General features: G+C 41.9%; 1 protein-coding gene across 3 annotated transcripts in view; it reads right to left on the bottom strand.

The window, feature by feature from the left end:
* The window catches only part of CARD11 (caspase recruitment domain family member 11), a 39,907-nt gene that overhangs the window by 6,493 nt on the left and 9,964 nt on the right, over window positions 1-23,450 (bottom strand). For 2 of the 3 annotated variants that reach the window (XM_048961325.1, XM_048961323.1), the window contains 16 exons: window positions 14,466-14,678; window positions 13,727-13,864; window positions 12,789-13,114; window positions 11,394-11,573; window positions 9,686-9,838; window positions 9,466-9,591; window positions 8,796-8,993; window positions 8,132-8,311; window positions 7,064-7,118; window positions 5,822-5,937; window positions 4,513-4,616; window positions 3,880-3,932; window positions 3,006-3,138; window positions 2,293-2,494; window positions 1,393-1,519; window positions 43-292 (listed from right to left, as the gene is read on the bottom strand). In XM_048961325.1, coding sequence (XP_048817282.1) covers window positions 43-292; window positions 1,393-1,519; window positions 2,293-2,494; window positions 3,006-3,138; window positions 3,880-3,932; window positions 4,513-4,616; window positions 5,822-5,937; window positions 7,064-7,118; window positions 8,132-8,311; window positions 8,796-8,993; window positions 9,466-9,591; window positions 9,686-9,838; window positions 11,394-11,573; window positions 12,789-13,114; window positions 13,727-13,864; window positions 14,466-14,664 — 2,540 coding nt within the window. In that variant the 5' untranslated portion in view covers window positions 14,665-14,678. Of the gene's footprint in view, window positions 1-42; window positions 293-1,392; window positions 1,520-2,292; window positions 2,495-3,005; window positions 3,139-3,879; window positions 3,933-4,512; window positions 4,617-5,821; window positions 5,938-7,063; window positions 7,119-8,131; window positions 8,312-8,795; window positions 8,994-9,465; window positions 9,592-9,685; window positions 9,839-11,393; window positions 11,574-12,788; window positions 13,115-13,726; window positions 13,865-14,465; window positions 14,679-15,088; window positions 15,286-23,450 lie in introns of those variants that run through there. The other variant, XM_048961326.1, reaches the window with a different exon arrangement.

The following is a 23,450-nucleotide window of genomic DNA, read 5'->3' as shown; positions in this document are numbered from 1 at the left end:
AGTTATTAATTTTCCTCTCAGCTGCAGCCGCTCTGTGCTCACCTGCTGTAGCTGGGAATGGTTCCCCTCTCCAGGTCCTTGTCTGTGAAAGGGTCGACTCTGGCACAAAGCCAGTCGCATCCCCCACATGTCCCCTGGTACATGGTGTCAAGAATATGAACAATCTCATCACATTTCACTGATAGGGAACAGCAGTCCAGCTGGCTGGAGATGTTCAGATTCAGGCGGATGTGAAATGAGTCCCCTGATGCAATAAGCCCATCTTCCAGCTCAGAGAGCAGCTTCCTGTAACCTGCAGCAATGGAGGATGGGACAAAGCATGACATGCTGGGCAGCACCTTGGTATTGCTGCACACTAAGGCTCCTTTGCCAGAAGCCCAGCACAAACTCCTGAGGCTCCTCCAAGAGAGGCTTTGTACTTCTGGAAACACTACAGCAAGGTTATGGGGCTGCACCTTAATGACACTAACGGAGCTCTGGCTCAGATACAGGTTATGCTGCTGGTACCAGAATCCTTGGGGATCACAGAAACATAAAGGCTGGAGAAGACTTCTAAGATCATCTGGTCCAACCATCAGCCCACCACCACCATGCCCACCAACCACGTCCCTCTGTGCCACATCCACAGAGCTCTTGAACACCTCCAGTGTTCGCCAGTTCAAGTGATGACACCACCAGCTACACGGAAAAGAAACTCCACACACAACCAGTAAAACTGGATTTCTCAGCACAGATGGAGACACAGCTACACCCTATCCTATGGAAGTACATAGTATAACTAAACCCGGTACGTAAGTACAGTGATCTGTTCAGCCAAAATTCTCGAGCTAGCATTAAAAAACAAAAAAACAAACCAAAACAACAATAAAATCTTAAAATTCATATGCACCAGTAGAAAAAAAAAAAAAAAAAAGGATTTTGGAATGCAATTTTTGATCCACGACTCCAAATTATCATTGCCAGCCTTGAACACTACAATCAAATTCCATTCACTGCACACAAACGCCAGCTGTTAAGGATATGATAAAGACACAAAGGAAATGAACAGGTAAATGCTAAATTGGCTTCAGCTGGATAAAGATGATTCAGCTCACCACACTGTATTACAGAAAACAGTACATAAAAATAATTTTGTGTTATGTGAGTCATGTAGCTGCTGCTCCACCATGTCAGTCCTTCAGGGCCATGTAGTGACAAGCACATGGGCTATTTTGCTCGGAGTTACATAGCTAAAAGCTGGAGCAGTTACACAGAATTGCCATCATTAACACTGGTAGACATGCTTCAGATTTATACCAATATAAAATATATCCTGGTTCTGTTATTCTCATCCACGCTAATTAGTACCATAGACCTGGGGCTATTTGAGTTGAGAAATACCTTCCGTCTTACCTTCGTGATTTGATTTATATTGGAGTGTTACTGGACCATGGCACCTCTGAATTGTCCAGTGGACTTCTTCCTTTGTGCAAGTATCCAAGGGAACACTCTGATTTTCCCCTTTGATGCAGCCCTCCAACTAGATATGAAAGAAATATTACTCTCCAGTGTGGGTTCAATGTCTGAGTCAATTATACTGGGATTTTTTGAAGCGGCACAATCTTTTTCTGATAAAGCAATCCAGATACGTTGCTATCAGGATGCAGATTATATTCCAATTATTTAGCTTCTTTTCTCTCACATAAGGTCTGCTGGCAGTCGTGGACTCATACTGCAGCTCATTGACAATCCCAGTAGTAAGTAATTAAGGAATTACATATATGTATTTTTCTCCTTCAGCGGTATTTTAATAGGATAAAGGTTGGGAGCATTGGCAATGTAAGGCAAACTCTAAGCAGTGAGCAACTTAGCAAAAGCATCAGTGGAGTGCTTACATGATGCTGGGGACAGACTTAGGAGTCACTGTGCCGAGTTACATAGCACAAACTTCCTTCCAAGGTAAGAAACTACTGGGAAGTTGAGAACATCTCCCATTCTACTGTTCTCAGAGGGGCAGTACCAAAAGACACACAGTTTAAAGAAAGCATCAGCTGCTCTCAGCTCTTCCATACAGAGTTACTCTGAAGTGCAAAGGTATGTGTTGGCCATGGCAAAGCGCATGTGTTGGACAACCAAAACCACAAATACTGTTTTCCCATAATCTCATAGTCAATACCAGATTTTCTTCTGCAAAATTCATACAGTTTGCCATTAACACAAAGTGAAAGAAGCTGCAAAAAGATGGTACTGTGGTGATGATGCATGCATGGAAGTGCAGAGATCTGTGATGTGTGTTGATTATTCTATGCTTACCAGTAGGAGTTGATGTCCTTCCCGAAGACCTGCTTTTTCTGCAAGTGATCCTGATTTGACAGAGCTAACAAAGCTCCCTTTGTCGTTACCTCCTATAAGAGTGATTTCTGAATTGAGAGTATCCCCATTCAGTGTTATGCGCTGGATGGTATGGCAGGAATTCCTGATGCGTCCAACAGATGTGACAGAGGGACGAAAAGGTCTGTGTTGATGAAAGGATGTAAGAGTTACATGGCTATCTCCCCTTTTAACTACCAATCCTGAGTTAAATGCATGCACGATAAATGAGAGACACAGAAGTAAACTTAATCTATCCAGCACTAGAATCTAAGGACTCTGAAATAAATCCTTATTACTGTGTAAGCCCTGCAGAAGAACAGCTGGATAGCCTAAAGTACACTGACTGGATAACAAGACCACAGGGATAAATTTAAACCTCTATAATGTTTTGTCAGCTTTGAAGTTTTTGAAATTCTAAGATGACTTTCACTGGATTACAGGATATGAAAGTAGTCCAAAATAACACACCATACTGCCATCGGTATAAAGAAATAATGACTTCACACAGCACCAAGAGATCTTAGTGCCAAGTGACAATTTGTGACACGGTGTTCCTGCCACTGAATTATATCTTCAGTAACTAATAGTGAAGTGGGGGATGCCTCCTACAGCCTTTCCCCTTAATCTGTGTCTATGGGAGGTAAACTAAATACCTTTCCAGAGAGAACTTTCTAAATATGGAGTTGACATGCTCCAGGTCATAGGCATCCAGGCCTTCTGACTGATGGGAAGAGGAAGAAGAGTGCACCGAAGGAGCTCCATGTGAGTGTCTGTCGTGACTGTCATCTGAAAAGCGTAACAGAACAAAACAATGAGTCCGAGATACAGCAGTAAGGATGGAAAAGATGAAAATGGAAGTTTGATTCTTCCTAGCCAAAGCTGAATGACGAAATTCCTGATGCAGAGGAATGACTCCTTTCTACAGACAAGGAATGCCGGTCTTGCTTACTAGATCTTACCTGATCCTACAGAACAGTTTGGGTTGGAAGGGATCTTTGGAGACAGGATCCAAAGCAGGATCATCCAGAGGACTCTGGTTTCCTTTGTGTATCTCTGAAGATACAGAACTTGAACTATGATCTCCTCAACCTCTCTGGACAATTATGTTGCATTGCTTGACTGCTCTTGTAGTAAAAAAAGCTTTATCTTACTTTTTAAATGGAATTGTTTGCACCCCTCTTTTCTTGTCCTCTCACTGAGTAGAGCCACACTCTCCTCAGTGCTAGCTCTCCCTTCTCAGTTAGATGCTTTCCTTATTTTAAGGTTGGAGGTCTTCTTTTCAACCCTTAAAACCTCAAACAGCATTCTTACCTACTCATTCAGTCCAATCATTTCCCTTCTCCAGGAATAACTGCTTCCCTGTTCTCACCACTGGTTTCTTTTTTGCTTATTTGTTATAATGATTTGATGAATTTTCCTCAGACTGTGTGTCCTATTTTTTTTTTTTAGACTGAGTTGATTACTGGACAGTTATCTGTAGCTGATGAGCTCATCACATCTCACATTTAAACTATTACATTTGCTTACCATCTAGCTCCAAAGCATCAAATCCAAAGCTGTCATTGTCCTCTTCAACCAAGCTGAAATTAAAAACAAAATGTGAGATAACAGAAGAGAGAGAAAAAAGATGTTCACTTTCCCACTTTCAGCACCTCCATTAAAGCACGCTGTTTGGTTGCAAAGCCGTTTAGAGAACAGCTTGTTGTCTTTTCCATCCACAGTGATTTGCAGGTCCCTCGTGAAGCTGATATCCCTCATACGTGGCTTCAGGTGAAGGGTGAATTTTTGTAGTTGGTTTGGGAAGAACCAGCTATTTTTACACTGTGCATAAGCAAGGAAATAATGTAACTTTTCCTACATCTTGAACTACAATCTCACTTTTTTCCCCCCAGAAACCGAGATCAGATGAACTGTGAAACCCACAACTTGGCACGAGGGTAGCAATTATTTTGGATTATGTTCACAAATCTAATTTTTTGTGGGCTAATGATCAAGTTATAAACCACAGTGAGCTTCTGGGTACGGTCTCAAGATAACCTGAATTTAGTGCTCAATAGCTTAACAAAATAAGGCCCACGTTCAGACCTTGCCAAGCCAGGGTGCCTCTTCCCCCTAGTGATAAAAGGGCATGGGGCACATTTCAGCAGCACAGCCACACACCTGCAGGGAGGAGCATCCTCTTTGCAGCGTCTGACGATCGAGTCGTTTCCTGGAGGCTCAGGAGTGGTAGACATGATGCTGTCATTGCGATTTCTCAGGGTTTGCTTTTAGAAAGCAGCATGCAAGAGAAAGGACACTTGCATTAAATGTGCTATCATTTCTAACTTACAGGAGCATTATCCTGCTAGCTTGCTCGTAGTGCTCTGCACTGAGAAGCTGATCCCACAGTAAGAAGAATGGATTCTCTGCTCACAGATGTTCTGTACAAGAGCATTCGTGTTCATATGCTATTACAGCTCTATGTACAGAGAGCTTGATGGCACTGAACCTCATTCTGTGACACACAGCTGGCTGATTTACTGAAGGATTTCAACTTCATCTGCAGAGTGTGTGATGCACAGCTGATATATAGGTGGAAGAGGATGAAGAGCAGATGAAAAACAGACTGTGTGTATATATATATATATATATTTACACACAAATACAGTAGGAATGAGGAAGTAAAACACACACCTCCATATATTCCATTAATACTCTAGTACATTGGTTTGGAGTCTAAACTGCAAATTGTACTGCAGGGAAGACAGTTAAGTGATCAAAACATCCAAAAGATATTCCAAAAAATATTCCTAAATCAGCTAAACTTATTACAAGTGGCAGGGAGTTCTTTCCTGGCTATTCTCAGCTCTAATTTTAATTTCCTGGGGGCAGCATTTTTCACAGCATTCTAGAAAGATGTTTTGTTCTTTGTTACTAACACTCCACAAGAGCACTCTCTCTTCCTGCTTGTCCTGCTGTGTCAGTGCTCACATATGTATAATGGGATTTCTACCTTGAGAGATCAGGGGGATACAGCAAGAAGGGAAGAAATGGTTTGGCTATGGCACACAGAAACTTCCAGCTGTGATCTGCACCCCTCTTCTAACTGCCTGTTACTTACAAATGGGGGAATCTTCAGAGGACTCAAAAAAATAAAACCAACAACCAAAACCTGAATATTTTCTTGCATTACAAAGCAGCTTTTAAAGAAAATCTCGTCTTTCTAAACACGAAATGGCATAAGGACACAGCGAAGGGTCATAAATATCTAAAATCTTTTTAAATAAACAAAGTCCAATCCTATGATTTTGGAAAAGGCTGCTGACACAGTTCTAAGAACACGCTGGTAAAACAATTAAGCTTCTGACAAGGGGCTGGGGTTGGGTCACAGCCAGGTGGCCAGTGAGGTGACAACATGGGGCTGCAGAAGCTCTCAGCCACGCCAGAAAAGGAGGTCATAGCAGGGAAGGGACATCTGAAGGCTCCTTACAATTTTGCTGACTTCACAGCTGCTGATGGAGTTACTGATGGAAACAGAATTAGAGGAACTAGTGTCGGTGCGGCCATTGCTGGCATCAGCCCCATCTTCATCCTGCGCTCTGACTGCTGCGCTCACAGATGACAGAGAAAAATAAAGACACCGAGGAAAATTAGGTTATATCACTTCCAATACAGAGTCTTTCACAGATTTCAACAAGGCTTACAATTATCTTTCCACTTCAGTTTGTCTCACTTTCCATCCTGTGCTGTGCAGGAGCTGAGGGTGGCACTGGAGCCCTTTTTGCTGCCCGCCTAGCTCCCCATCAACACAATTCCTTCAGCTCTTTCCTCTGCTTTTTTTGTTAGCTCCGTGAATACCCATTCACAAATGTTGTGTTGGGTTGTTTTATTAATTCGTTAATTATTTGTGTTGTATCCCCATCATTTGGCAACCTGGGATTTGTTTTAAAAGAGCAATGCTCCCAACAGGGGTCATGCAGCCGTAGGCAGCCCCAGGAAGCACAGCATGAATTTCTTGACAGACCCCCCTCCCACTTTCAGCATCTCTAACTTGGACAAATGTTGCTATTATTTGATGCTAAACAAATACAACATCATGCAGCAGGAACCACGTTTGCCTTCTTATTTTGTACAATACAGCGCATAACAAATGAAGGAAGTGCTGCATATGACGTTTGTTTGGAGAACATTGTTAGCTAAGTAAGAGGAATTAGGAGCATACAGCAACCAATTTGGTAACTTGGCAGCTGGCTGGCGGGTGGGTCAGCCCTTCCTCCAGGCCATTGCGGTGTTTTAGATTTAAAATGAATTTCTTTTTGCTGAAGGACAAATAAACTCATTAGAGGATCACTAGACTGGGGTCTCTTCGGCTCGAAGGATCTTTCCGACAGCAAAAAGAAAAGAGCATAATGACTTTTTGTGAAAGAAATACAGTACAGCCTTCACAATTTTGATGAGATAAAGGGAAGATTAAGTAAACAAAAAAGTTAGGCAGATTATGGGATGTAGTATTGTGCGTCTGTGGAGGTACCTTTGGATGGAGAGGTTGATCAGGTAGAGCAGCCGACTGCTTCAAATTATGACATTGTTTACAGTGAGAAGAACTATTTTGCTGTCTTGAGCTTAGTTAAGGGTCTCCTGGGTCACAGTGTTTGTTAAAACAACTTAAAGAGACTGAACAAATGAGACAAAGCAACAGAAAAGGAGTAAGGACATAGGTGCTCTTTCTGACCTTGAAACTCTGATGTTCTGTTCATGCCGACAGGGGATTTAGCTCTTGGATTTATCTAAAAAGGCAAAAACAAATGCAGGATATTCGCCACACACTGTAAAACAGATATTTTCACTCCTTCCTTTTCTACTGTTATGCTGCAAGATATTTTCCTTCATTTAAACAACAGGACTCCAAATTTTGAAGATATTTAGGTATCCAAATGCCACTGTCATGAATGGAAGCTACTTAACTATTTTTAAAGTCTGGCCCAAATGCTTTGCAGTTTCCAGATTCTGCTGAGGGAACAAAGAGACAAAAGGTGAAGTGGGTGCCTTGGGACTGGCTTCAGGCAGCTGTTAATACAACAGACATCCTTTTGGAGCATGCAGTGTACAAAATGCAGCTCCACAGCCATAAGTAATAACAACAGTCAAAGCTCAGAAAGGTTATGAAGGGCAGGGAGAATTCGAATGCAAATGAGAGTGAGGAGAAGCTCAAAACTCCAAATGTTAGCTTGCATATATATACATATATATATATATATATATATATATATTTACAACATGTGAATATTGCATCAGATAATAACAGCATAATAAATGCAGCCAGTTGGGGAAATCTTAGACCTAACACGTGCTACCTCTTATTCTTCTGTGAAAGGAAATTGCCATAATTTAATTCTAAATTAGACAGTTAATTTGACTCAAATTCTTGTCCATTCTTTCTATTATTCCTTCCAGCTGATGCAAGCTTTTCCACCCGTGCTTCGATTTCCACCTTCAGTTCCTTGTGCTCTAGACTTTGGGCATTATATCATTTTTTTCACTCCTGGTAAGGAGGCAATGAATCAGTTTATTGACAGTGCTCTAAGAACGTGAATGAACAACAGAAGCAAGAGGGAGAAGGTACAAAAATGGCCAATGAAACCTGATTATATCTGCTCCTCAAGGCATAAATTACCACTGGGCAAAAACTTACATAAATCCTATTTTTACACCAGTTTCAGAGGCATAACCACAATGTTTGATGTATCTTAGTTCTAACAGTCCCTGCACTGAACCACTCCAGCCCAATATTAAGACATACTTGGATTCCCTTAAGGTTCACTCTTCTCTTGAGTCGAGCTTGATCAGGCAAGAAGAATTTGTTGTCTTCTGGTGAGTCTTCTGATGTGGAGGAGTCATCTGCTTCCTGACCGTTGGCTTTTGGGCTCGAAGTGCCAAAGGTCTGGGAGATAATAGTGATGGGCAGATTGCGTGGCAAACTCTGAAGATCAGAAGGAAAGACTTCTGAGAAGGAGTTTGGTACAGCTCCTTTTGACTCCCCTTAAGAGCAATCCGACAGGACTTTCTGTGAGTTGAGAGCTTCAGAAGCTCATGCAGAATGTGGCCCAGTCCCAAATCAATAACTCCCCATATCTGTTTCTGTTTTTGTTTTCTGTTCAGTGGAGCACGTTCCTCAAAAGAATTCATGGTTTCTACCCCAGTGCAAAAATTCATTCCTTTTGCATTTCTTTCCCTTACAATTCAAATCAGGATGTGAAATGCCAGCCTTTGAGAGCTGTGTGCATAACACAGGCGTGATCCCCACTGTACCGAAGAAATTCTTGGAGCATTAACATTTAGTAGAAGGAAGTAGGTTTTTTAGCTAATTCGCAGAAGGAATAGAGTACCCTCTTCATTCCAAGTGGAAATATTTTAAAGACAGAAGTCCTAAAAAAAGAATGCAAGCGCATCTACCTCGTCCCTACCTGGTCATGACAATTATTGTCCTTAGAGAGCCGTCGGAGTTTGCACTCTAAGTTAACAATGCAGGCTTCTTTCCGAACCATTTCAATTCGGAGTTCATCATTTCTCTCCTCCAGCTCCCGAATCTGCTTCCTGTACTTATCTTTTTCAATCAGACAATGTGAATACTGTGTCTGAGCCTCATCACGTGAGCGGAACGCCTGCGGTGGACAGAAGAATCTGTTTTGCATTTGGGCCTTCTCCCAGTGGTTTTGTTTTTAATGCATTTGGAATAAGGACTTCAGAAATTGTAACCATCCACTAATTAACGTAGCAGTAAGGACCAGGGTGCATGCCACAGTAGTATCATTAAAAATAATGATAATGAGGGTGGTTCGTTTCCAGCTCTCTCTTGGCAGGTGGGAAAACATTCTAGAGTGCAAATTGGGTCACTTGACACTGAGACAAAACTTGCAGGAGCTGCTGCTAAGTTCTTGGTTCTGCCTGGTGGATGCTACGCTGAGGGAACAGCATAATATTACCCTGTGTAAAATTACTTCCATAAATACCAGTTTCTTGTAAATGTTCATATTTTAGTGGTGTTTTGGATCCAATTACCCATAACTCCCTAGAGTGACACAGAAGAGATATAGGCTTTTGCTACAGATTTTCTCCACTTCAGTGGTTAGATACCTGGTCTCGCTCCTTCTCCACCTCTTCTAGCTGTATCATCACGGTGTTCATACGGTGCTTATACATCTCACAGTCTTTTCCTAGTGTTGAACACTTCAACTCCAAATCTTCTTTCTCTTCAAGATACTGAGAATAACAGTCTGTTAGCTACCACTGCACTTAGAGGTCTTTTGGGTACCAGCCTGACATATCCCGCCTCTTTTCATCCTTTATTTCTCACCTTGTCTCTCAAGTCCTCCACATGACGAATCTCCTCTTGGAGATTAAAGATCTTGTTGACCAACTCATGACGATCTTCCAGTGCCTCCTTACGGTCATGCTCCAGGATATCCAAAATGGCTTTGTCTGAATCAGGTAAACTCCGCTTGTCAGCCTGAGGAAACATGTTTTTAATAGACAGGCCAGGGAAAGAGAAAAGAATTTTGCAGGAAAAATAAAAACAAAGACAGTAACAAACAAGAGGAATAGAAAATGAACATGGTATTGCAATGGGAAAGCAGCAGAAGGAATGGACATTTGTTCATATTTTAAGATATTGTCAAAGAAGATGAATAAAGGCTGTCGTGCTGTCAGAACAGTCTGATGAAGGAACAGTTTTACTGTTTTATTGTGCTGGCTATAATTTGATCCATTTTGGATGCATTCACAATTCTTCACTCCAAGCCCTGCATTCAAAGTTCTCCTCTATTAATCAGCTCTCACTGAACACAAAATTCATCCTTTGCCAAAGAGCAGGGCCTAAGAAAACATTCCGAGGCATTTTTAAAGCATGTATAGGCTTTGGAGGGCTATGCTTAGAGAATATTAAACGTGCCTGAAAGTAGCTTGTACCTCTGCTTCATTTTCTGTGGTCTCTAGCAATACTTTTTTCCTCTCAGTTTTAAAATTATCAGGATTACCAAAGCAGGTTTCAATAAATAAATTGCCATCCACAATTAACCATAAATGGAAAACAAAAAAGGCACAAAATGCAAGCAAGTATCGTGCATATTTGTTTTAAAAATACCTAGACTAAGTTGGATATTTCAGTGACATTTTGGCTACCTAATTAAGTAAATATTTCTAAAACAAACTGCCTTTTGTTTATTTATACTTTCTCCCAGGAGATTTTCAACCTTGTTTTAAGATATTTCTCGATCATTTCTTTGTTTCCTTAGGTGCTGTAAGACCAAGTCCATCAATATGAGACAGCCTACATGGACCAGAACTCTGAGAATCTTCTGCACTACACACTTTTTCAACCTTTGAATCGGATTTATATTAGAAGTATGAATTGTTGGACACTGCTAAAAGCCATGTTCCAAAATTATTCTATTGATATATTTTTTAAGTGTCATTTTAAAAGGCTTTGAGCCTTGCCCAGCAAAGTGCTGAGCGCTCACACACATCTCAGCATTTGACTATGCTCTTTACAGAGCAACACAGTGCTAAATTAGCTGCATATCATACTTTTTCCCCATCTGCCCAAAAAAGGGTTAGTTAAGGTACTTGTGCACAGCAGTGTTCTGTGGGGCATTCTGGTAACTAGTGACAAACCATGATTAGAGACCTTTACTATCCCATGCTTCATCAGAATCTTTTGGCACAATAGCACAGAAAAAGTTACAGAGTCTCTAATATCTAGGCTGGTTGTTTAACACAGCTTTGTAGTGACAGATTGGTACAAAGAACAGCAGCAGGGTTAAGGAAGGAGTTGAATGCTCATTAGTTATACCGCTGTGCTCTGCACAGAGCAAGAGCTCATTTCTCAACAGCTTGACTTATTAGATGACAACATTTGTGGTAGAAGTCCTCCTGGGGTACGTGAGATAGTGTGGGAGGTGAGAGAGGGGATGGCTGGAGGCAAGGAGTGGTCAAAGCTTTCAGAACCCATCACCTGGGTAAGCAGGAGGGGCGAGCTGAAGTGGCAGAGCTTTTCACAGTGGTACCTGAATGATGGACTGTAACTCCTGGATTTTAGTTTTCATCATCTCGTTTTCTCGCTCCAGCTCCAGCATCTGTTCCTTTTTAGGTCGGTTTTCAATATCATTTTTCAGTTTCAGTGACTGGTTCCTCTCCAGCTTGCATTCCTCTTCCACCTTGTTCAGGCGGTGCTTCAGCTGGTCAATCTGCAGCGGCCAGGGAGCAGTGAGAAGGAGAGACAGAGAAGGCAAGAAATCATTTCAAGCTCAGGTATTGACTGTTTTGAAAACATTCTCAGCTTCGGGTGAAAACATACTGTCATAGGTGGAAAAAATAGCTTAAACTGTGAATGCTAACAAGCAGATAATTGGGTAGATATGCATGTGTGATAAATGCCCTGATGTGAACTTCTGAACTCTCAAGCAGAAGTTTACTATTTGCTGTTTACTATTTGCCAGCTGTAAATTTTGATAACATCTAAACGAGAGTAAGAGCATCATATTCTCAATTCTCCAATAAATAAAGAGATACAAGACAGATATACTGCTCACGAGGCTGACCACACATTGTGCTTCTGCACATAGGCTATTTGGATTGGGAAAACCAGAGACTTGCGGCACTGGAATGAAAAGAGAGGTCCCCAGGAAGTGGCTTCAGAATGAAGGGAGCCTAGAAAGAAAGGGGTAATGATCCTGACTGGGGAAAAGGTCTGAAAGTGGTGGAGTAAACTGGAAGTCAGAGTGATGTACAGATATGAATGCTGGGGGATAGTCAGGGACATTGGCCAGTCACACTGACTGGTGACAGTGAGCAGGACACAAACTGCTGACCAACCCTCCTGCACCATCTCCCTGCAGGGAAGGGATGTTGGGGCTCAGAAAAGGCGGCACTGAGGTGAGGGAGCAATAAAAGACTGTGAAAAATCAAAGTGCTGTAAAACGTCTAATCTCACCGGTTCTAAAATAAACCTCAGCATCCAGATCCACTGTGGGTAGCTGTTTACTCTGCCTCACCTGTGACATACCCATAAGCATAAATTTCATGGCACTTGAAGTAATTCTTTCTGTCTTATAAGTGGTCCCAAGATACTCCAGTACTTGTTATGAGGCTTTTTTGAGGAAAACACCGTAATATAAGCCTGAATAACTGTCATGCTGCATATTGTTGAGCCTGAAAAGCTGAAATTATGATTTTAGCAAACAATGTATGTTATGTCCTGCTTATTTCATACAAGTGTGTAAATTATCTGCCACTGATACACAACACTGCAGTAAGAATTTCAGTACCTTGATGCCTTTAATCATCTGAGTGAGCAAAGCAGATGAGCTCTACACCTCTCCGCTGTCAGCGGAAAACTCACTTTGCCACTGGCATCCTCCATTGCTACTCCTGATTAGAGAAACCCAGAGCATCTCTCTCACCTCGAGCTGCAGGTCTCGGCTCCTCATCACAGCCATGCTCTTCTCGTCACTCAGTTGGGCATATCTCATGGCCAGATTGTAGTTCTCATCCTTCACCTTAACCAGTTCATCGTTGTAGTTGTTCCTTTCCTCCTTCATTTTGTTGTATCTCTCCTGGAAGGTCATCAGCTCTATCTTGTTCAGTTTTAGTTGCTTTCGCTCATCCTCCAGCTGGCGAGACTTAGCCAAGAGGTCGCAGCGCTGCATGTCTTTTGTCTTTACTTGCTGCTGAAGCTTAATGATCTCATTCATCAGGAAATGGGTAAGGCCTTCATGTCCCTCCTCCACTGAAAATGTTTGAACAGCTTATCAACTTCTCATACAGTAACCTAACGCTAAGCAGGGTCGGCAGAACTCACTATGAAACAAGTGTCCCAAATTATGTATGCGTGGAATATGTACAAACACATACACATTTATACATCTAACTGGCAACAGGACAAGTATTACACAGCACACTATTACCAGAATCACAGTATACAAACATACAGCTCGTTTAGATACTACAGGAAGCACTAACATTCATTTTATTGTGTCAGCTGAGCTGACAGGCCTGTGGAAATAGCACAAATTTTGTGAAATGGATGTGTACATGTACAATTAATCTGAATGCTTCAGGTGTACTGTGCATGTGTCAGCTATCAATGTAAATTACATCTGCTGAGACCTCTTGTAGTGGCTTTCACTCCATCCAAAGCTCTTCAGCCCCTTTCAGACAATTGGGACATTCCCTTTCTTTATACTTCCCTCATTGCTCCCTCCTTGTGAACTGAAAGGGATTGAAAAACTTCAAGATGCTACTAACAGACCAGCTTTCGTTTGCAGTTCTTGCCTGAAATACAAACCCAGTCTTCAAGATAGTACTTATTTCACCAGGCTTGAGGACTGATCCTACTCACCAACAATAGTGGAAAACCTCCGTGTGGGCTCCTTCCCTGTCACCAGCTTGTAGAGTTCAGGATAGTAAAACTCCAAGCTCTCCAAGAAAACCACATAGCCCCTCTGGCCCTTGGTGTGAAGAATGTCCAGCAGCCGCCCTAAGTACAACCCAGAGAGAACTGAGAGGTGACATAACAGCACTGTGAGAAGCATAAGTATAGTATCCCTGAAGTCAGGCTAGTCTTGGGTTTGTCTCTGCCACAGCAATGTGCTGTGCAAAATATGGCTGGCTGGGTTCAGCTGAACTCATGAAGTAATGCCACGTATTCCTTATCTCTGTGCAGATTATTACTCTAAAGGTGCGCAGGGAAATCGTCCTCAGGAGCAGAAATTCCAAAAGAAGCCTCCCCCAGGAGCACTGACATGCTGGGATGGCAGACCCTGCACTGACAAACCATGAAGCACCACATGGCAGCGGGGAACTTGCTCTTGGAATGGCTGCTGCTTATGCAAACTGAAATGTCTGCCAAGGTTGTGATGGGAATATGAACCTCATGAGCTCCAGCCTGCACAGCAGTGGCAAGAGTCATTGTTATCAAAATACCAGCAGCAAATTCCACCCTTTTCATTAAATCTCCTATAAACGGGATAGAGGGTTTCCATTCTGTAATCTGTAACTCAATATGGGCTCCCTCCGGACTCCCCAAGGTAATGCAGCTGAGACAGGGATACAGATGTAGCCACTCATAAAATAATTACCTGCTCGGTTAATTTTGGAGGGCAGCATAAGAGAGTTAAGCACCTCATCTTCATCTTGCTCATCGATTACTTTGCACTGCCGCAGGTACGGGGTCAGCTTGGCTGGATTGATGTACCGGCTCAGCATGTGCCGGTTGCACTCCACATTCTCCCACAAAGCTTCCTCCTCATCTTTCAGTGTCTCCAGGCAGTCATCCATCTCTGGCTCTCCTCCTTAAGAAGGGAAACAATTGGCATATGAGCATCAAACGGGGCAGTTTATATCCTGTTACTTTTTTTTCTTTGGCGCTTCCATGTTACATTGGATGAGTTTAAAATCACTTCTGACGCTGAGTTTGCCCTATATTGAAACTGCTTGAACTGAAGTGCAGCCTTTTCACAACTCATCTGGAAAGTGACAGTTCAAAGAAGTGCTATCTTGAGCCTATGAACTATTGCATATTGCTTGCGAGTGATGAATCTGTAGCTCTGCTAAGCCCATGAAGGTCTCTTTAAGTCAGAGTCCCTCTTCGTAATAGAAACAATGGTAAAGGAGACAGTGCAATGCAAGGAAAGATATGAACACACAGAATCCAGAGCAGAGATAAACAGTTGCTGCAGGCACCTAATTTTGCCATTCTTACCTCCTCTGTTCCTCTCAGCTGCACAGATTGGAATTGCAATTTTCCCGCATAAGCCAACTCATGTAAATGAACCTCAGGAAGAGTTAACACCCAAGTGAGTAGTTCCGTATGTCTGTCCTTTGTAGCTGTGTATGGACTGACTGACCTGGGGCTGAATGCAGGCACCTGTGAGCTCAGGCCTGGCCCTCTGTGCACAGTGTCACTCGAGTCAGAAAACATTCTTGACTCATAAAAAGTTATCACATGGCCTTTCAGTGCTTGCTCAGCAATTTCCTGCCAGCTCCTAATTTGTAACCACCTCATTAGAGAAGGTTACAAGGCAGGCAATGAGGTGAAAAACCCTGTACTAAAGTTAAGTCAATAGCAGAGAAGCTGTAAAAATCTTTCCCTCTTAAATTTGTGATAAATGTCAAGCTCTGGAACCAAGTCCTAATTTTGCATTCTTGCTTTTCCAAGCTCTTGCAATACGAGTGGCATGCAACAGTCCACCTTCTATTCCAAGAGTTCTGTTAGCCCATCAGAGGCCACCTTACAAAACAACATGCTGCTCCCGGGCCATAAGAGATGGAGCTGTGCTTTATGAGGCTTTGCTGGTAATCAGTAACTAAAGAGCTCAAAAGCAATGCCTTGTTTTTCTAGGACCAGAAGGGCTCTCTCCAATGTATTATAATTTCCTTAGCTTCTGACTGTAGAAACTGCAGAGCGTGCTGCATTACGCTGGGCAGATCCAGCTATTATAGCCAAAGGCTATTAATTCCTTATTCTGGAAAGTATAAATCCAAGTGCTAATCTGCAGGATAATGTGTCTGTCAGTGTTCTATCACAATCAGATGCAGAGCTGTTCTACAAAGAGCCCCTTCCTTGTGTAGCGCTTTCAAAGGCTGTACCATAGTGTCCAAACTTCCAGGCTGGCCTCCAGAATCTCCAAAAAAATTGGAATGGCTTCCTCATGGATAGGTAACAGAACTGCCCATTTTGTTCTCTCCCATACTCCAGAATTCTTTTCTTAATCATTTCATATCCCAGGAAGCACTTCCTCAGCGTTTGCTGTGACTGTACACAAACAGCAGCTCTGTGGCTGCCATCAGCGGGGCCAAAAGAGACGGCTGCCCCCAGAGGAGGGAAGAGCTGTGCTGCAAGGTGCAATCTGGAATCACAAATGTAACACACACTGCACAATTGGAAAAGCTGAACGTCTGGGAGAAGGCAGCAAGGTCCTGCAGTATTTTAGTCATCTCAAAGTCACAGCTATCTCAACTAAACAGCGGTATCTTGCAGGCCCTTTGTTTGGGGAGGTGTTCCAATAAGCTCCCAGGTGCACCTCAGCAGCACTTGCCTGACTTTTGTAAATTGCAAAATATCCAAGAGCCTGCTGCACCGAACCAGAACTTATTGCACTCTGTGTCAGCAGTTCCCTTAGGACATTAGTAAGGGATTTAAACGATTCAAAGAAAAGTTCACTCATCAGCATAATTCTCAATGTGAATACATTTCTTACGTGGTATGAAAAATATATTTAACAAGTAATCCTTCATGGATGGGCATAAGAGATCTGTTATTTTTCTGCTGTGGTTCCATGCCCAGACTGAGTACAAACCTCAGGTAACCCATCTGCCTTTTGCAGCTTTTCCAAAGACAACAGAAACCAATGGGTGATATTAAAACAGCACCCTTCATACGAACCACAGTAAATAATATAATATTTATATACAAAAATATAACACTGAATAAGAAATAAAATACTTGTGGATGGGTCAAAGTTTTGTTCTGTTGGTACAAAACCAGGCGTGACAAATGAAACTCAGTGGGACACCACTAAAGGATTGCACGGGGGGATTCCATTTTTAAAGGAGATTTTCAGCAGTGCATCTGCTCTGCAGGTTTTTGAAGGACCTTGCTCCCTGGTTCCTGGCTGTGATGATCTTGCACAAAAGTTGTTCTCACTTATAAGATAAAAAGGCAGACTTAAAATGCTTTCAGCTGTGTAATCAGCTATTTCATCTGCTCACTGTTATCCTTACCTCATTTCTGACTCCAGCACCTCTTGAGCTGTAACCTAACACATTCACAAGTTGTGATAAGTCAGAAAGACTGCATTGTCCATTACAAATCACAGGTGTGAAGTCACAGACTCAGGCTGACTTCAGCAGGCATTAGCCAAAAGGAAATAAGAATTGCCACAGCAGTTAAAAAAATTGCTCTCCTGCTGCTCCTTTCAGTAGTTAGTACACAGTGTAGCTTTTAACTGCAGGAGATCTTCATCCAGTAATAATCTCAGCCAGTCTCATCCATTTCAAAGGCATCTATAGATGCAGACAAATAAAGAGAATCCCTTTTTACAATGAATGAAACATTCTATTCTCCTCATCTCCTTCGCTCTCTCAGGGACTATCCTTCTCATGGCTGTTATGCACAGATGAATCTTCCTCCATGTTTGCTATTTTTTCTTCTGTTTTCCAACCAAACAGATCACCTTGCCACTAAAGCAGTTCTCTGTTCTCACTCTAGCTCCATACGCTCATATGTCAGTGACACTCTTCACCAATCAAGGGAATAAAGCCTCCAGGCTTCAGAACCAGGGCTTCTGTAAAGTTCTCTCCATCAAAGCTGATACAAGGCTTCATTTCTGTGATTAATTTCAGTTGGTGCAGAAATTAACCCTTCAGTTGCTTCATTATTTGCATCCCTTGCTGTGAATTCCTGGCAGCTTGTTGGTATTGGAGCCGACTGCAAATGGAAGCTTCATCTGGCACTGCTGGGTTCTTGATACACTCTTCACAAAATGCAAAAAAGTGGGTTCTGCCCTATACTGGGAAGTAGGAGGAAGTTTGCTTTGGAAGGGGTGAACTGTTAAATGCTTTGGACTTGTGCATTTGTCACAGATGTTGACAGAACGGCAGTATTTGAAGAGAAAATAACACAAATTGTGCAAATTGTATGTCAGCATGAACATAAATTTGTTCATCTTAAATGTTAAATGTGTATGCAGAACAGGAAAGGATTATGTGTAAATTAGCACACTTTAAAGCAAACTGTAAAGATGGAAAGAAGTCTTTTGAAGCTATGTGTATTACCCTCAACATTTTGAGGGTATTTGCATTACATCCTTTATGTATGCGTATCTCCAGACTTCATGGGGTATGCCCTTTCTCCCTTAAGATTGTCCAGCATCTCAGATGACAACATAAAACAACAGGGAGGTTTTTTCAACAGCTGCTTGTACAGATAGATGTAGATTTGCAATATCAGAGAACCACAAAACCACAAAGGGATTGAGAACTATTTTTAATTTTAGAGGAAAGCCACAGTTTTAAGTGTGATAAGGAACTTACATCCCTTTGCTTGAGGAGACAGGAGAGCTCTGTTTGCACTACTGCCTCTCTGAAACGCTCGATACCAGCTGTTTCCAATTATATTGGCTGCAGTGCTGTATGTTCTGCAGTACTGAAAACCACTTTCCAAAGGCTTAAACATTGATTATGATGACAATTTGCTTGCCTACAATTACAAGGTGTTCACCATAGAGTTGCCTAAACCTGAACCCAAAATTGAGAGGAGAAAAATTCTTAACCCATCTTTGATGCGAAAGAATATAAAGTGCAGGTTCTCAGTGTGCCCACCTGGTAGAACTCATTCATCAGAGACTGCAGAGCACCTGGAACCACTGAGACGGAAAGGTCCAGAAGAGACATTTATTATTAACCTGGTTTTATTACTTCAGGTTTCGTTGGCCCAAGAACACTTTCTGAAGGCGGCAGCGCTGTTGAACAGGCTGTATTTCTCTTTCAGGTCACAGTCATAGAAAGAACTACTTTGTATATATCAGAGCTTCTTCTTTGTATAAAAGATTCATCCAGCCACAGCTCCAATAAAATATATATAAAAAAATATTGAATAAGTCTATCAAAGTAGAAGAACACTGAAGTAGGAAAAGAGCAGGAAACTTCAAACTCAAAGTAGGAATACTTTAGCACAAATATTTTCTGCCCACTCCCACTGAGTCGATCTTTGTGTTACATGCAACATACAAATCCACTCAGAGTCATGCAGAGCTGCAGTGAGGTAAACCTGGATCTCTCCAGTGAAACCAGATGACAGCTACAGTCATAAATACTACTCACATTTTCTAAATAGCAGAGAGAACCAAGACAACCTCCTAACTTTGTCAAAGGGCTCTGAAGGCACATTCATCTTGCTTTGACAAACATAAGAGGGAAAGAAAATTCCCCTGATTTTCATAATTATTATCTCAAAAACAACCAAGCGAGAGGAAAAGAAATGAAGAAATCTGTCATGTTACACTTTCAGTATCTCTGCTCTGTGAAAAAGAATGAAGGCAATAGAATAAATCAGAGACTTGTCTCTAATCGCTATTCCTCCCCTTGCAGAAGAGGCCAGAAGAATTAATACTGCACGAACTCTCTTTAATTACTCTTCCTTTCCCTTTAGTTACTCTACTAAGAACAGATCCATTTAACACTATCTCAGCAAAAAAGAAATGTGCACAGATAAAGCAAGGATCAATTGTAGGCGTTGTTAATGCAGTACACCCAATGGTTTGCTTATTATCCTCTAAACCAGAAAACATTGTATGCAACAAAGACAAACTAGTTTCTCAGAATTGCAGGATAATATTGCTTAATACCTTAATAATATTGCTTTGAATTCCACGCTTGCTGCATGTAGCTTTTGTCTGCTTTTGCAACTGCATACAAAACACTACAATGTACCCATCAGTTTCTGGAGGAAAAAACTGCACATTAAGAATGCTGCTCTGCACAACAAAATATTGTTATGAAAGATCTTAATCAGTCTAAAAATACTTATTAGGATCCTGTAGTGATCTGTGATTCATAAAAGGCAGAGATCTGTGCTTCACAGCTTTGCTCTCCATCTGGTGAAAATATCGAAAGTCGACATCCTTTTCAGGTCTGCCAGTTTAGAACTTGGGAGCTCTTACCATGTTATCACACAGGAAGGAAATGACTAATTTTGTCTCAATAGCAAACTGAAAGCAGATTGCGTTACTCTGAACATGCGAGATCCAATCAGATTGGTTGTAAAGCACATATTACCCATAATAAACAAAGAAAATGGAAAAAATTCTCCTACACAAATAACTTAAAGAAATGTAGCAACAATGTTTTGACAACTCCATTTTTCTGTCTGTCAGTTTTCTACACACAGGGAAGATGTTCCTAGCTTCCTCAGCACGGTGCCCACTAAGCACCACTGACAGAAGGGTGAACTTATGAGCGGAGCCAGAGGTTGGAGTCATCTCACCAGCCAGCATTAGGACCCAGGTTAATTTAGAAATCGAGTTCCTCTATGGTGAGTGGTGGAGAAATGGATCTGTTCAGAACTACATCTCACCATTTTAAACATCTACTTCAGAATCCCATGTTAAGTTTGATTCCCAAACAGTTGTTGGTTGGGGTACCCCTATGGTCATCCAAAAGATTTGTCCCTTCAGATGCCAATGCCTACTATCCGGCTACTCTTATCTTCTCTATTATTTATGAATCTGACATCCAGTTTTCAGAAACTGTTAACGCCAGCATTATTAAGTGATTATGTTAGTGACAGTAAATGAGAAATGCGACAGGCAAGCAATGAGAAACGACACAAAGATATTTGAGGAAAAAGACAAGATTTAGTGTTGAAAGAATTGTGAGAAAAAGGGAAATGGAAATATAGAAAGGGAGAAGGATGAAGAAAAAGAAAGTCAAAGAAAGGGGAAATCAACAGAATGAAAGTGAAGAACAGAAGTGAGACACAGATGAGAATGGGAAAAGCCTTAGAAAAGGCAAAGAGAAGGAAATGTGGGGTGTAAAGCAAAGAGGGCCCTGTCACCGATCCTGAGACATCAGAAATTAGTGCTAGTTCTGGGCATGCAAATCAGGAAAACAGCACAACAATTTGCATAAATAATTTACCACAAGGATTTAGTGCACCTATTTAAAAGGATTTGCAAAGTAGCAGCGGCGAGCTGAAAGCCCAACATTTAATAAAAGCTTTAATCTACATATTCTCCATTCCGTTACGCATGACGATGAGGACAGCAGAAATCACTGGGCTAACGCAGTACAAATGTTTGTATGTCTGGCCTTTCTTTCTTGAGAGCAACATTAACTACTGACAGGGACGTTTCCTTTCAGCTAATGTGTGCTAAAAGCAAAGATCTAAAAAAGAAGCTGTCATCCTCAGGCTGTGAAGGGCTCGTGAGGACGCTGGCCCAAGAAATGCTTCAGAATTTATTATGGGGTCTCAGGTTAATTCTTTTTCTTAGAGATTAACTCATCCTGTTTTTACAACTGCTAATGAGATTTTCAGTAGTTGAGGAGGAGGCACAACTGCGGGCAAGCAGGTAGGAGGGTGTGATTAGGAACCTTCCTGCCATCGGATCTGGAGTCTTGAATTCAAAATTCAAGTTAGCCAAACATTCAGATGGATTTGATGATTGCAGGTTAGGTCCCAGTAAATGCATGTTCACTTTACAAGAAGCAGCATGTTCTTTGGTTCAGAGAGCCAGTGCTTACAAGCAATTTGTATAGACTGAGCTACATAAGAACTCAGTAAGGTCAGTGATTCATTAGCTGATGCAAGCACATGAAACTTGCATAACCCTATGAAAACAGCCTGTTTCTCATCAGTGCTATTAACACTTCCATTAATACAACTAGTTGTACTAAACAGGCAAAGAGAAGCTTGAAAATTCAAAGAATGAACAAATACAAAGCTGCCATACGCTCTTATAAAGGTCAACCTTACAAGTCTACTCCAAACACTACAAAAATAACCCACCCGCCAACTGCTTACTGTATTATAACAGCAGCACATACTGACTAGGATGAGAACATGGATGACTTAACCATCTCAAGTGCACTATGCAGAGGTGTAGCAGCTCTACATACAGCTCTGTAAAGACTTATCCAACCTTCCTTAGCTCTTAGTTGCTTACTACCCATTCTTTGCAACTATTTGAAGACAGAACAACTGCAAAGAACAGACTGCTCCATCGCATGTGCTGTTTTGCTGCCTGAAGAAGCAAGCCAGCAGAGCACGAAGATGCAGAAGTAAACTGGGTGCCACTTGGCAAGAATAGGTATACAATAGATCGAATCAGTGAAGCTGAGGAAGGACAGAACTCTAGTGGGAATCAGAAGGAGCTCACTATTTTGAAATCAAAATTCTCCTTTTGCATGGAAATGGTTGCATGTGGTTTACAAACAGATTTTTCCCACTTATGCTTTCCGGTCACCTCTTCTCTGTGTCCCCTCCTTTCTTGCACTGCTATAGTGGGACTGTATCACACAGCACCGGAAACATACACCCACCATCCTCTCTCTCAAACTTGCTGTCTATATATAGCAGACAGAACCATGCTGGGGGCTGCCTGACTTCCCTTTTCTTCTGAATAGAGGTTGTGGGCAACTGTCAGCACTAACAAACACCGTGGAGGGAAGTTTTAAAGGAAGCACTGTCCTGACCCAGAGCTGCATGCCCGGCTGCAGCAGGAGCTGCAGGATGCTGTGCCGACTCTCACTTCCCGCACTGCTGCTGCTGGGCTCAGCTCTGCACAGCAGAGCTGCTGCCCTGCAAGGTGTGCAGCAGAGAGCAGGAAAGAAACCTGCAAAAAACAGAGATAATTCACTCTGCATCCTGCAGGAGGGCTCCTTTAGGTTCACTTCTGTAGCAATTTAAAGCTGCCTGATTCTTTCTTTAGTGGGAAAGGACTGCATTTCTGTAAGCAGTGGCTTCTTTACGACTTTGGCTTGCTGTCCTGGGGAAGAGACCACACCAAACACATGGCAATTCTGTGGTATTTCCTACTGCCAACACGTTGCATGGAAGGATTAAGTACCTTCTGTTGCTTTATCAATATTCTGATGATATAGAATAAAATGCTGTGAACCTTTGGTGTGGAAAACTGACCACAAAAAATTCACTTACCATAGGAAGACATTAAACTCTGTTCCCATCAGGAAACTCAACATCAGGCCAGCTCAACATGTATCTTTGGAAAAAAATCAAGTAGGAAAGTTCAAAAATATCAAATGTTTGACTGCTTGTTCATCTGAGTGTGGTCCTCCAGAAGGAGCCCACATGAGCAGGGGCTGCTTTCTATTGGGTTCTCTGCTGACTGTGGAAATAAATATTTGTGAAAACAGAAGCTGCAAACGGATGCACTCCATCTGTGAGCATCCCAGTCTTTAAGCATGGGCAGCTGCTGCAGAACAGCATTTATGAGCAGTATTACAAAAGCAAGATTTTCAGGATGACAGTCACCTGAATCCCAGTCCTTACAAGAAGAGTCACCTCAATACAAAGCTTGGTAAAGCATCATGGCACACTCAGTCAG

Source organism: Lagopus muta, chromosome 15, assembly GCF_023343835.1.
Source record: "Lagopus muta isolate bLagMut1 chromosome 15, bLagMut1 primary, whole genome shotgun sequence".
Lineage (NCBI taxonomy): Eukaryota > Metazoa > Chordata > Aves > Galliformes > Phasianidae > Lagopus > Lagopus muta.
This window is presented reverse-complemented; position numbering and strand designations above follow the sequence as displayed.